Source organism: Myxocyprinus asiaticus, chromosome 44, assembly GCF_019703515.2.
Source record: "Myxocyprinus asiaticus isolate MX2 ecotype Aquarium Trade chromosome 44, UBuf_Myxa_2, whole genome shotgun sequence".
In the NCBI taxonomy this organism is placed as follows: Eukaryota; Metazoa; Chordata; class Actinopteri; order Cypriniformes; family Catostomidae; genus Myxocyprinus; species Myxocyprinus asiaticus.
This window is the reverse complement of record NC_059387.1, coordinates 30,908,926-30,924,719: the sequence shown is the minus strand read 5'-3', so window position 1 is coordinate 30,924,719 and position 15,794 is coordinate 30,908,926. Positions and strand designations below refer to the sequence as shown.

The window sequence follows — 15,794 nt, the reverse complement described above, 5'->3', positions numbered from 1 at the left end:
ACAAGCCCGGGGTTTGGGGGGAAACAGCATCTGTTATTTACTGATACAGACACACTGCTCTCTCCCAGCAGAGATGGCTATCGGGGAATACAAAAGCTGCCAGGCAGCGATGTAGACCATTTGATTTCTTCACTGGCTTCTACTTGGCTGAATTATTTGGACAGAGTACATTTACTCTTCCGTTTGCATTTTTTAAATAAGCATTTGCTTTGATTTTTGAATTTGTACCTAAAAAGATACTGAATTTCAGTGATTAACATACAGTAAATACATAGAGCTTGGGGAATGTACCTGTTTGCTGATAATGTTTGGGGAGAATCTTTATGGGTATAATGCTTTCTAGTTAAATGTACTATACATACAATACAGAATATTTTAGGCTTTTAAATTCTAATCTAATGAAATACGTCTCTTATGACTACAAATGTGCCAAGTTGTTTGTCTTTGCATCATGTAATGGGTGAGAACTATGGCCACAAGAGTGCGCCATCTCCAAAGGGATGAGCTTTCCATCACAGTAAACTATTGTTTTAGAGATACAGCACAAAGACTGCAAGGCTTAAGGCTAAAATTGTAAAAATTTGGGCACATTTATGCTTTCAGGAACCGATACATGAGGGTGGGTGTTGGATGATGGAGGACAATGTAAACATTTTGATTTATCAGGCCACTTTCCCTGCTGAAAAAAAAAAAAAAAAAAACTGGCTTGAACCAGCCGTAGGTTGTTTACTGGTTTTAGCTGGTCTGACAGCTTGGCCCAGCCCGGCAACAAGCTGCAAAAATCAGTAGTTGCCAAAAAACTAAAATATTTTTCCTTTGGCTCATTGTAAATAGAGATAGATTAGTTGTGTGATCCCAGCAGAGCTATTTTAAGATTCTTTCAAGCTTAAAGTAACACAACTTCACAAGAGGATGAGTTTTTTCTTGTATGTTTTCTTTCGTTCTGGTAGTGAATCAAATAAACTCTTATACATACTTATTTTCAATTATCTGACCTCAGACTCCCTGTAGAGTTATTTATCCAAATGCTCATCTTACACATGTGCACTGGTTTGACTGGCTCAGTAAAACTGCTATGATGAATTCTATAAAATTCTTCAGATATGGAGCACGGGCCAATAAAAAACAAGACAGGAGTTTAAAACACCACCTGCTTTGACTTTAGACTTTAGTTTTAAAGGGATAGTTCACCCAAAAATGAAAATTCTCTCATCGTTTACTCACCCTCATGCCATCCCAGATGTGTATGACTTTCTTTCATCTGCTGAACACAAACGAAGATTTTTAGAAGAATATCTCAGCTCTTTAGGTCCATACAATGCAAGTGAATGGGTGCCAACATTTTGAAGCTCCAAAATCCACATAAGGGCAACATAAACATACTCCAGATGACTCTGGTGGTTAAATCCATGTGTTCTGAAGCGATATGATAGATGTGGGTGAGAAACAGATCAATATGTAAGTCCTTTTTCCTTCACTTTCACTTTCACTTTCTCCTTCTCTTTTTGGTAATTCACATTCTTTGTGCACATGCTTCGTTCTCCCTACTAGGCAGGGAGGAGAATTTATGACAAAAAATGACTTTAAAATGTATCTTTTTCTCACCTACACCTATCATATCATGTCTGAACACATGTATTTAACAACTGGAGTCATATGGATTACTTTTATGGTCCCTTTATGTGGATTTTGGTGCTTCAAAATTTTGGCACCATTCACTTGTATTGTTTGGACCTACAGAGCTGAGATATTCTTATAAAAATCTAAATTTTTGTTCTGCAGAAGAAAGTAAGTCATACACATCTAGGATGCCTGGAGGATGAGTAAATGATGAGAGATTTTAATTTTTGGGTGAACTATCTCTATAGGGGAGATCAGGGGTAGTTGTCACACTTTTTACTCTTGTGAATATTTAATTTGGTAGATTTTATTTAAAGTCTTTGCTACAAAAAAAAAAAAAAAAAAAAACATTGAACCATTATTGTGCAGATAAAATAAGATAGAGTTAATTTAACACAAGTTGACCTTTTGTGACAACTTTCCACAGTAACAGGGCATGTTTTCACACTATGTGGTGTAAGCTGTCACAATGAGAACCTGCCATTAAATGTCCTAATATTGGCTTTTCAGCTAAATTAAATGAGGAAACATTTATCAAAATAATTATCTGTTTTGAACAAAATAATTTAAAACAGCGAAGATTTAGAGTAACATACAAAAATATTAAGCCAATTATTTGACCAACAAAATATTGTAATTTATAAATTATATTAAGTATACATTTCTAACATTGAAAACCCATGTGACAACTTACCCTAACAAACTGGCAACTTGACCCAAACTAACATTTCTAAAAAACAAAACAAAAAAAATGCCCTTGTCCTGAGAACAAAGTTCAACCTTCTAGTTAAAGTCTACCTTCAACATTTAACACATTTATAAACCATTGCTTACACAAAAAATATATTTTGAGATGCAAGTGCACTCAAGCTCACTTAAATTCTGTTTTCAAATTACCATTTAACCACATGTATTTTATTGAAAGAAACCTCAGTTCAAAATGCCACTTTAATGAAATTATGCACAACAGACTAAGCATTCTTCCTTAGGGGCATTAGCAGGATGTACCCTGAGAAAAGATATTAATTTAAGAGCAAATGAAGATTACAACTCAACAATACTCTAGAAATGTAGATCATTTGACTTTTAGTTTTGAACATTCTAATTAAAGTTTGGAGTGCATTTTCAAGAGCACAGCTGTGGCTTATTACCCTAACGGTCATAAATTGAATTTGTTTACAGATTATAAAAATGTCAATTATGCACTTGAAATTTGAGCATTGATTTGTTAAATAATCAAAACAGAAGTGTTCCATACACTGTGAAACTGAATCATTTGCCCCTCACTGATCCAGTGGAGTTCAGCAATATTCCAGCTGTAATTACACAATGCCGTGATAAAATTTACAATCAGCAATGACAGAAATCGATTGAAAGAATGCTTTACAAGAGCCAGCAATGCAAATATAGCCAATACAAGTTACTTACTTATTGGGACAGGATGAGACTGTATTTGTATCCAGTCAAAGGGATAGTTCACCCCAAAAATGAAAATTCAGTCATTGTTTACTCACCACTGTGTTGTTATAACCCCCATATGACTTTCTTTCTTTTTCTGAACACAAAGACAGAAATTGTGAAAAAAATACAATGGCAGTTTATGGTGACCACTTCTTCAAGCTTCAAAAGGATGCAAAAGTATAATTCAGAAGTCTAATAAATTATTCCATGAGACTCATGATTGTTATGAAAGTATACAATGAGGTTTGGTGAGAAACAAACCGAAATCTAATGTATTATTTAGTGAAAATGTTGACCGACAGTTACTCTCCTCTACGCATTCATGAGACTGCACGAGAGCAGTATCTGTTGCGAGATGGGGCGTTCAAGTGAAAACCTGTTTTGTTTATCTAAAAACAGGTCCACCACAGTGATATTAACTACAGAACACAACACAGCTGCACACAAACCAGAGATCCAAACTTACTAAACATGTCTGAAGAGTTTGTAGTTGGTAAATTGATGCATTTCTATGCCCAGCCTCATTTGTTTGAGTTCTCAATAAAACTGAGAGAGATAGACAGAGGAAGCTGAAGGCAGCTACAGTTACACTGTTTCCTAACCTGATGGCAAACGACATGTGATAAAGCTATATTTTCTATGTTAATCAGAGTTTTTGTCCTAACCAGTCATTGTGAGCAACAGGACATTCTGTCGATCGCTTGTTTTCTATTTTCTGCATCGCATCGGGAAATGTCCTGGTTACTTTCGTAACCTCCATTCCCTGATGGAGGGAACGAGACGTTGTGTCGATGTAGTGACACTAGGGGTCATTCTTTGGAGCCCCAAACACCTCTGCTTTTTGAAAAAAAGCCAGAGGGAATTGGCGAGTGGAATTTGCATGCCACTCCCCCAGACATACGGGTATAAAAGGAGCTGGTATGCAACCACTCTTTCAGTTTTTGAGCTGAGGAGCCGAGACAAGGTCCCGGCCATTTCAGCGGGTAGTGTTGTGGCAAGAGAGACACAATGTCTCGTTCCCTCCATCAGGGAATGGAGGATACAAAAGTAACCAGGACATTCCCTATCTGTCACTCACTCAATGTTGTGTCGATTTAGTGACACTAGGGGTCCCTATACAAAATGCCACAACTAGCTGAACTTTGTTACGTGGACTGGCGGTGCGAGATGGGCAGACCGCTGTGTGCCTAGTAGCCAGCGCACCAGGCTGTCACGTAACCTCCCCCAACACTCTTATGAGCATCGAACGGTCCTTCGGGAACAAGTCGGCTAGCCCAGCCGTGGCCTCTTTTCCTCTTTTTTCTCCCCAAAAAGAGTGGAATTTGTTAACCGACTGGGGGCCATAAATGTCTATGTCGGGGGGGTGTCACTCCCAAGGGGAAGACACCATGGAGACCACACCCCACCCAGAGAAAAGGGAGAGGGGGGTATTTTGAGTGGAAATATGTCACATGGTCTTACTGAGTCTTGTGTTTGGGGCTCCCAAGAGTGACCCCTAGTGTCACTACATCGAAACAACATCGAGTGAGTGACAGATAAGCAACCCCATTCCACTCTCTGCTGTGAACTGGCACCGGTCCAAAAACATTCTCATTACAGTATATTGAAGACATTATCACACTAGCTGATTAAAAACTACTTGATTTTGGCCAAGAATGTTTTCGCTGAGGTATCGCTGTCTTCAGTCGGAGGTCTGTCACAAATTCTCATGAGTTCAAAATGGAGGAGAGTTGATGAATATTCCATCATCCTCTATCTCTCTGTTTGATTGAGTATTCTGTTTTAAATAAATGAGGCTGGGCATAGAAATGCATCAGTTCTCTGACTACAAACTTATTAAGTTCAGTTCTCTGGTTTGTGTGCAGCTGTGTTGTGTTCTGTTGCTTCTATCGTTGAGGCGCAAGTGTTTTTCGATAAAACAAGCTTTCACCTGAACGTCCCATCTCGCGACAGATACTGCTCTCGTGCAGTCTCATGAACGAGAGGAGAACAACGGTCGGTCAACAGTTTCACTAAATAATACATTAGATTTTGGTTTGTTTCTCACCAAACCTCATCGTATGCTTTCATGACAATCGTGAGTCTCATGGAATAATTTATTAGACTTCTGAATTACACTTTTGCATCCTTATGAAGCTTGAAGAGGTGGTCACCATAAACTGCCATTGTATGACATCACTGAGCACAAAATGTTTTTACAATTTCTCCCTTTGTGCATAGATAAAGAAAGAAAGTCATATGGGGTTAAAAATGGATTTGAATGGAATCTGTTGGAATTTTGTTATGAAAGTGTAATGCGTAAATCTTAAAAATGGGCTATAGGGCCTAATAATTTTTAATGGGTAGAGAGCATTTTATTGGAAAAAATTTGTATATGCCCCAGCAAACAAAATGAGTCATCATTTGTTTTTTTTTTTTGTTTTTTTTTTTCATTTTGATTCAAGACTGGAGATTTTGTTTATCTGTTGCAATTCAATTTTGTCAACTTTTAAAAGTACACTGGTGTATAGATGACCTCAAAGCTAACAGACATAGGCCTAAACTAAAAGCCTCCAAACTTCTATTTTGATTTCATGGGATCTTTAAGCAAGACACTGAAACTTGAGCTGTTCCAGAGGAATAGTACCTTTAGTTAAATATATAATTTTTTTTTTATAAAAAGGAATATAGAAATGCACTGCTGAGTAAACTAAAGTGGCTATGGAATGACCATGGAATATCAACATGATCACACGGGAAGTCGGACATGTTGTTTCCAAGAGTTCCAATACCCTAGGATCGGACACAATATGCAGACTCACCGACAAGCGGCATCTCCTATTAGACATTTTTCTAATGGCTACAGTGTGTTCACCTTCCCCTGTGTCATGACCAGAAGCACGTTGTGTCAGCAGCATGTGAGATCTGGGCTCAGATCTGCATTGAAACCAGGAAGTAATTGAATTCAGTGGCGTATCCAGGACATTTTTACTGGGGTGGCCAAGATGTAGCACAGACCTAGTGTGGGGTGGCGATACCGGGAGAATCTTTATGAATGGCACATGATCAAAATGTGTAAATATCACATTGCTTTGCTTCAACATCTACACATGTAGAATAAATGAATTCTTAAACTCATATTAGCATTCACTGAATTGTTTGTATTCAATATCAGACTGTTGTTTTGACATTTGACAATTTTCTATTGCTGTTCTATTTCAACCTATTACAGTTTCTGGGAATCTCTGGTTATTTTAATATAACATCCATTTTTAAATCAGTAATTGTTTAGAAAAGGTCAGTTACACATTTTTAAGAGCTATTCTCATTGTAGAGAATTAATCTGCGTGTAACATCAGGTATAGTGTATAATCATAAAAAGATACAAGTACAGGTGATAACTGATTGAGGCGCAATTCAATCAATCATTCAATCAATTATTCATTCATTTATTAGCTATAACTGCACTGTCCAGCAGAAATATTGTTAAATTGGGTACAAATCAGTGTGTGAAATTGGCTACGAGGGCTTATAGGTGTCTGTCTGGAAACCCAAAAATTGCAGATTGAGCTCTGAATACAGTTAAAAACAAAACTCTGTTTACAGTGTCTACTCAGGTTTATTTTCCACATGTTCTGATAGCTTCAATTACTTTGAATATTACCAAATAAAATAGTTAGTCAAATCATTTGCGGCATTTAAGTGTAATTTGCCCTGCCTCTGCATATTTAAAATGTCAAATAAGGTATAAAAACTTTGAAGATTTTATTGGTCTGACTGACCAATAATACACATAAAGAGCTCATAAATAACTCATGTAAAGATTTAAAGTACAGTCACAGCACAAACCCTTCCATTTCACACACAGGTTAGCCATATATATATATATATATATATATATATATATATATATATATATATATATATATATATATATATATATATATATATATATACATCTGTAAAACGCTTTACACACCTCCGTCATTAAATCAGAAAACATGGCATTTCATATTTCAAGTCAATATAAAGATAACATGCTGAATGTGGTGTAGGGTCTAGCTTACTCTTTAACCTAGCTACTGTAACAATGAAAAAATGTTTTCACATTCACATGGAAATTCGGGATGAATTAAACGTTAGATTAGATGAACATACATCTCAAATAACAGCTTTCTTTTTGACCACAAATCGACGTCGTCAACTCATTGGAAGTTGGAGGTAGACGCTAGCTCGTGTCAGCTTCGTGCTTCTGACCGACCGTTATACTCCAGACCTGGCGCCCGCTGCCCGCAACCTGCGGCACCTGCCTGGCCACCCGCGGCCTGCCCCTCCCCCCACTGATCAAAGAGCAGCTCACACAGCTTCAGTCCCACCACTACTATAATGGTCAGAAATATAAAACTGACCCTGGGTCAGTGTGGCTCTAAATCAACAAATGACCTGAGATGTCATCTTTGATTGACAGGTGTTTCTATTGGTTCTTCGTTCTTGTGTTGATGAACATGATGAACTACCAATCAGTTCTGGGGTGGCCACAGGGTGGCCAATGAGATTTCAGGGGTGGCCCAGGCCACCACAGGCCACCCCCTAAAATCGCCACTGATTGAATTCTCATAATCAGTGACGATTTCAGTGTGAGATCAGTTTGGGAATATGGCTTTCGGTATCATCAATGCAATTTAGTCTAATGGCGTCAGTGAAGTTGGAAAACGTAATAATTACTTTCCAGGTGGAAAAAAACTTTTGGCAGTAAAATTTGCATAAGTTTCGCTCCCTGACAACAGAATATGAATAAAATGACTGAAAAAATTTGTTATGATTTGAGCTCACTGGAAAAGAGAACAATCTTAGTTTATCTGTACTTGCAGTTTTCCCTCTGAAATGCAGGTTAATCTATTATTTAATGACCCTAGATAGAGAAATATTGACTGTAGGACCAATGCAACTTGGAAACAATTAGTCGTGAGAGAGGAGCTGTATCTATACTGTGAGTGGCCTGAACTGCAACCTGCCACCTGACCATGATATATAGAAATAAATCAATACCTTGGCAGTCACATAAATAAACAATGGAGGGTTACAGCTAGGATGGCATAAAGATTTGTCTTGTGTCTAAATAAACCTTAAATAAGCTTAATAAACTCCAAAGCAGCTGGGGATTATATTGATTAGATGATGGATTCAGTCTCGTCAGTCTTAAAATACTAATAATAATTCCACAGCTGCGGGAGAACGCCAGCTAGATTTAGGAGTTGTTGGGAGTACAGGTGATTGTATATAATGAGTATACAGGGATATTTGGAGGAACCTTGGTTCTATAGTCTATAGTAATATCAATACAGATCTATTGTGTCATTTTCCCTGTTGTCACACCCACAGACTACTCACAGTCCGTTCACTGACCATCTGATATATGTTGCGCAAAATAAAAAATAAAATACAAAATATCCTGGTGAAAATCACAATCTCCATTCTGATTGCTTGAATTAATACACAAGGCCCAGGATTTAGGGTGCAAATGTTTTCATCAGTCTGCCTGGAAACATGTTGTGTTTACTAGGCACCAGGTTGTTATGAGTGCTTTGTATGAAAAACTAATCATAATCATAAATGGGTTTGATCTAGCTCTGATAAGATGTAATGGAAGGTTAATGAACAAAGAATACAATCTTATAAATGCCCCATAACTCTGTTTATGGTGTTAAATAGTTGAAAAGTAGTCAGGTATTTAGGGTTCCTTGTTTGAGCCCTAAAAAATGCCCTCATCCCTTTAAGAAGCCATTTGACTATTTATCTGATCAGCTGACTACTTTCAATAAGGCAGAGCATTAAAAAAAAAAACCCACTTAAAACTGAAGCTGATAATGTCAGTGGTGCCTGAAATTAACTTTTTATAGATCATATTTATGGACACTTCCTCTCAGGTAGGCAAGGAAGCTGAACATTGCAAAACACCAGTGACAACAATAAAATAAAAAAGTACATGAATAAATACAGATTTAATGTGGGCTTTTACAGTTGAGCATTTGTAAAAAAAAAAAAAAAAAAAAAAGCAAGTGTTCCGTATCAAAGAGAAGAGTTATGTTGATGCATTAATGGCTGAAAAGGAGGGTAAATTGTACAAACCAGGTATTATATCCAAAACAAGAACTGAGACTTTTGTTATAGAAATACAATATATCATATATATTATACATAAATAAAACTGTAGTTTATGATTCAATATGGGTGTCGGCATATGTACTGTATATGTGTAAAATGGGGTGGGAATTATATCATGTTACATGGTTCACAAGTAAAAAACTGTTTGTCTGACCTCATTTGAATCTGGTCAATTCATAAGAGTGAATACAATAAAATATGATACTTGATGTATGTCTCTTGAGAAGACTATTCGTCTTAATCTAAAAAACAAAAATAATAATAATAAGGTTCTCAAAGAATCAATGAAGTGAAGACATTAAAGAAACAGGGTGCCTGATAAATGACATCTCAGAAACTCACGCCTGTGGGAATCTGTTGTGCTGTCTTAGCATTGAAGAATATCGTTTGTCTACATTAATGCAAGAAGTACATCCAAATCTTTTGCCTTCTCAATTCAATAAGGCAAAGAGCAGAAAAAATTGATCTATATGCCTGCTGCAAATCCATTGACAGGACAATTTGAGTGGAACGGGGTGGGTTGGGCTCTCTCGCACAAATGGAATAGCAACAAGAATCTGCAGCCAGCCTCACACAGTTGTTCTGTACCAAAAAAAAAATGAAGCCAGAAGAAGAGGAAAGAGCTCTTTTTAACCTTAGAAAAAATCTGATTTGCTTAAATGGCTCACTTGAACCTCAAATCAACAGGACAACCTGGGGATAACTACAGCAATGATCTGCGTTGCGATTGAGATTGTAATTAAGTCTATTTATCTAATGAGCTTTGTTGGATCCAGAGCTTGGTAATGTACAAATCCTTTGTCTTTTATTCACTTGTTTTTTGTTTTCCTGTTTGCGTGGGCTGGCAACAATACAGACAAGTGAAATATTAATTTTGGTGAAGGAATTTGTGTTGCTCCTTTAGTTGCTCAATTGATCATCATCAACTACAGAAGCATTTTTCTCCATGTTTGAGAATATATTGGAGCATGATTCATTTTGAAACTTTGCAGCCAATGTTCAAAGTCATATAGCAACATTATGGAAAAGTCAACATCTAATCAGGAGTCAATAAACAAAGATTCTTTGATCGAAGAAGCCAAGATAAGAAGCCACCAGAGAAGACTCAAAATGACTTTAGGGGACATTACATCGACATTTGTGCTTAGGACCAAAGTCCACGGGCTAAAATATGCGTTCTCGCCATACAAATCCAAAGTCCAGCGGTTGTTTTGGCTGCTGGCGCTCTTTGTTTGCTTGGGGCTTCTGTTCACGTGGTCGTGGAATCGAATCCTCTATCTTCTCTCCTACCCTGCCGTGACCAAGATCTACATGGTTTGGACTCGTAATGTCACGTTTCCAGCTGTAACGTTCTGCAACCAGAACCTCTTCAGGGTGTCCAGCCTCACCAAAGCCGATCTCTACTATAGTGGCTACTGGATGGACATTATGCACTTAAATCATACGGTAAACCGACAGAGCGTTTCAATGCTTAAACACAGTCGACACCGAGAAAGACTGCTGCATCTTCTCGACTTCTCCAACTACACCCCGCCTCCTAACCACAGGCTCGACACGACTGAGATGATTGACAGGCTGGGCCACCAATTAGAAGACATGCTCCTGGAATGCAGGTTTCGGGGTGAAAACTGCACTTACAAGAATTTCACGCCTGTATGTAAGCATGCATGAATATCTTTCACAGGGCGTAATGAAAAGTAGTAATTCTTTGCACCTTTAGACACTAATTAGCTCCTTCTAATGTGTAAACAGTTGCGACGTTGTCAACAATTGCGCTCACTTAAGGTACCACGCTTGTATTCGACATTTGTTGCTCAATATACTGCAAGCAAGTAAATCAAGCCAGGCATTCTAATGAATCAAACCAATTAATTAGTCCCTGACTTGTGTTTCTAAGAATGCCTAGTTATGTCTTTTGGGAAAACTGCAGGACAGGGTGTTTTAATTGATTACAAATTTAGAATACATCCCATTTCAACAGTTCAGACTCTATCAGAAGAGATCTTGAAACCATTTTTCCTGCGTGAAATAGATTTAAGTGAATAGTGTGTGGGGGTGTTTGTGTAGGTGACTCACAAAAGGTCACATTTCAGACCAAAGTCAGAAGAAAAACAAATTGCATAAAGGGTATTTTCAGGACCATTAAAGTTTTTGGCATTAATTGACATAATATTTATGACAGCTAATGCATCTAGATAAGGGTCAGATATTAAGAGGGGCTCATGTCAAAAATGTCACCAAAACTGAAAAAATGCCCCTGAAATTCAAAATGTGGTGGCATATTTCATCATATGCTGTTCTAGGCCTAGGTATGCATATTATTGCATGAAATATAAGATATAATTGTTATTGTTAACAAATTGATTAAATTGAAGTATTTGAAATTATTGTTTTATATGATTAGAGAATATGCACATAAAGGTTAAAATGCTTGAAAAACAATTCCAGGGTGCAGATATTGCCCCTAAATGGAAAAGTTATTTTCTGACACTGGTCCAGATGTTTTGTTTTGAGATTTTTGTAATTCCCATTATTCTCAATGGTGAATGTCTGTGTTGGTGCTATTCACACCGAATGCATTGCATCCATCTGCACTGTTTTTCAATTGTTTTCTATGTAAACTTTTAGCTAGATGGACTCCTTTTGACATATTTTGCCATTGCGAACATTGCACCTGTATTCTGTTTATTCATTGCACTCTATGAAGCTTTTTTAGATGCAAGGATGTGTTCGTGAACGGCCCCTTACAATATCCAAATAGTAATGTAGTGTTTTTTTTTTATTTTTTATTAATCAGCTTTCAACAAAGGAAGTACAACAAATACTACCAAAGTTTATAAATACTTGACTTAAACACTATATCTAAATTATGCATCTCTGTTTTTTCTCATTGTGGTAATGGGGATTTGGTTGGAGAGTGCTTTTTTTTGTTTGTTTGTTTTGTCAAAAATATTTTGTCAATGCAAACATTTTAATAGTCCTACTCCTAATCATTTAATTTAAATGGTTCTTTTGGAATTATGGGGTGATATTTGACCCGACATTGATTAATGATTCACCCGCATTTACTCAAATGTGTCCGTGAGTGAAATGTTCATTTCAAATAATTTATTTAAAAAATGGCAGACCACTTTTGTCATTCAGTGTAACGTTGCTCTTTAGAATCAACATTCTTCTGTGTTCATATTTTCTTTCTTAGAGATGTGTGACGGAGGACTGCTCAAAGAAGCCCTGAGGCTAGAAATCTCAGTAACATTGACTGGCACTGAAACTGCACTCTGACAAATGTCTGGGTAGAAAACGCATTAATTATTAAAAAGTGCTCGATGCCTTGCACAGATGTGCTTAATATCTGCCTCTAGCTAAACTCCCTTCTAAAGCTGCTTAATCTTGATACTCTTTTTATCCATTATCAGATAGAAAACCAAAGTACTTTGTATAATTCCAAGATCCCTGCAGTATTTAAAGTGAAAGTTCACCTAAAAATGAAAAATCTGTCATCATTTACTCAACCTACCTGATGTTGTTCTAAACCTGTAAGATTTTCTGTTTTCTGTGGAACACAAAAGGAGATGTTAGGCAGAATGTTCAGTCTCAGTCACCTTTAATTGCATCTTTCTTTCCATACATTGAAAGCAAACAGTGACTGAGGTTGTCAGTCCTTTACATTCCACAAAAGAAAAAATGCCATACAGGTTTGGAACAAGATGAGGATGAGTAAATAATAATAGAATTTACACTTTTGTGTATACTATCCCTTTAAGCAGATGAAATTCATTGCCAAAGACTGATGTGAAATCAACATGACTGCTTTCCGCAAAACTGTGTGCTTCCAGATTATATATGCACAGCGCTTTGAATCATTACAGTTGAAATTAGTTCCCGCCTGTGGCAGCATGTGTTCCCTGTAGAATGAATTAAGTTAATTACTTAGAAAACAAGGAAAAGAGAGAGGCTTAAACTATTGTTCTTACACAATGTGCTCATTCGGTGTGTTTTGGTAAACCATGAACTCTGCAGAGCAACACAATGCCTCTGTAATGCCTCTATGTGCTGACAATAATGTTTCATATTTGGGTCTAAGCACTTTCATGTTAATTGAGATTTTCAGATAATAAATCTCAGCCTCGCGTCTCTCTGTTCTTATGGTTGGTGGGAATGTAGGAAATGAACATTGCGATCGTAGACTTGACAGTGTCACACTGAATAGTTTGCTGGCGTGGTGTTTTAAAGGGGAAGTGTGTCATTTCTGCACGACTAGTGGCACCAAATGAAATTGATATCAATAGAGTGATTATTCACATGAAATTTATGGCTCATGTGATTGACTCAAAAGTTCTGGGAGTCAGGAAATATGTTAACGAATGGCTTGTGTAGTAGTTTATGCAGTACAACTGGGATAGGAGAAAGCATTTTAAAGGGATAGTTCACCCAAAAATGTATTCATTTACTCACCCTCATGAGGTGTGTATGACTTCTTTCTTCAGCAGAACACATTTGAAGAAAAACGGAAAAATATCTCCGCTCAGTAGGTCCTTAAAACGCAAGTGGATGGTGATCAGACTTTTGAAGCTCCAAAAATCACTGACAGTCAGCATAAACGTCATCTATACGACTCCAGTGTTTAAATTAATGTCTTCTAAAATGACACAATCACTTTTGGTGTGAAAAGATCAATATTTAATTACTTTTTAACTATAAACCATTGCTTCCGGTCAGCAGCAGCTGAGTTTACTAAGTTCATGCGGTCTCTCGTTGGTATTTGCATTGCCATGTTACAGACATAATCTCACATTTTTCTCTCAGTTGAGACATCCAGGATACATGCCGTTTTGAAAAACAAACAGATACAAATACAGATCTAAACAAAAACCAACCAAGCTTATGTGCAGTGTTCCTCCTACTCAATTGTAAACAGCACTGCTCTTCTGGGTATGTCGCATGTGTGTCAGTTCTCGCGTGCAATGCGATTATGTCATACGCGCATACTGCTGCTGACTGGAAGCAATGATTTATAGTTAAAATGTACTTAAATATTTATCTTTGGCCATGCAGCTTAAGAAGACATTAAGGCCCCAATATATTAAGATCTCAAATAACGGGTACTAATTTGCTTGTTCAATCTATGAAATTGCGTGTGCGTGCTTCATGGGCGTTTTGCGGATGATTTACTAAGAAAAATCATGCAAATAACTACATGTGCAAATATGTTAAACATACCCTCCAAAAGGAGGCTTTTGCATGTGGTACTTGCACCAAATGCAATTACAGTACAGCTCTTACTAAAAACCATTTTATTTTTATTCAATATGGCATTTATATGTTTATTTATAGGATTGTATGATATCTCCATAAAATCCCTTCTATTTAACAAGTGTAAGAGTAACTGATGAGAATGCACATGACACTCTTCACTTGAAATCTTCATAATTCACAAAGAAAATACAATATTATGTACGTTAAGCCATTGCACAAATGATGTATACTTAAATGAAATCTGAATTTCAAACCGCTATTATCTTGACCATGGCAAAGTTAGCCGCGCACGAGAGAGACACGGAAAGCTACACGGTATAGAACTTGCGCTCCCTGCTCGTTTCACGGGATCAAGATGAAACCTGTTCAGTGTACAGGTGCGTATCGGCCTGCTTCGAGTACTGGAAAGATCCGCCACTTAAAATACTTTGCAATATTTCTGTAGTTAAAAACTATTTTTTTAAACATTAAATTAAGACATAATTTATAATTTGGGCATAAATTGTTAGTAGGCTTTTGATGTTATCAGTTATTATATCGAGTTTTAAAATAATCGAATAAAACCGTTTTTTTTATGAGTATTAATTTAATTTCACATTAATGTGTGTCAATAAAGGGTGTTCTACATAGCATCTGTTCTCAAAGTCTCCTTTTTGCCACAATGACAGAATAATGCACAGTGCCAATCAGATTAATACTTGGCTTTCATTCGTATTAATTTGCTCTTGTAGTTTCTGACTCTGAAATTACTTTCAGGCTTGATAAATCACTTTGTGGGTGCAATTAGATTCATTTGCATCTACACCACCCTTTATTATGCACATTTGGAGTTGTAACCAGTCCTGCTCGACCCGATCAGAGCGGGATTCAAACCGGTGTCAGTCGCTAGTGCGCCTCTTGAGGCCAGGGGACCGTTACACTCACCCCCCTAAACCTCACTCCCATTCAGGTCAACGGCGCCACTGTAAACAGTCATGCTCGACCCACTTGGAGCGGGATTCGAACCGGCGTCAGCCGGAATGGGCGGCGGGCGCGCCAATGAGGAGGCTAAAGGCTACAGCACCTAGCGTCAGTTACTAGTGTGACTCTTGAGGCCAGGGGAGTGAGGTTTCCACATACCGCACACCTATCACATACCAGCTGGCTCCCGTTACAGAGGCACGCCTCTAAATAGCATATTCATTTCGGGGAAATATGCAAAAAAGATGTGCTATTTTGTTCATCTGAAAGACACTGTCATTAAAAGACTACATTAGTCGATCGGCTTGGCCCTTTTTTTTTTTTTTTTGCATGCTATCAAGTTTGCACATATT

General features: G+C 37.4%; 1 protein-coding gene across 3 annotated transcripts in view; it reads left to right on the top strand.

The window, feature by feature from the left end:
• LOC127434117 (acid-sensing ion channel 1C-like) overlaps positions 1-15,794 on the top strand; it is a 110,634-nt gene that overhangs the window by 71,866 nt on the left and 22,974 nt on the right. For 2 of the 3 annotated variants that reach the window (XM_051686609.1, XM_051686608.1), the window contains exon 1: positions 9,822-10,878. The exons of the other annotated variant lie outside the window; for it this stretch is intronic. In XM_051686609.1, the coding sequence (XP_051542569.1) occupies positions 10,246-10,878 (633 nt within the window). In that variant the 5' untranslated portion in view covers positions 9,822-10,245. Of the gene's footprint in view, positions 1-9,821; positions 10,879-15,794 lie in introns of those variants that run through there. 3 annotated transcript variants of the gene reach the window in all.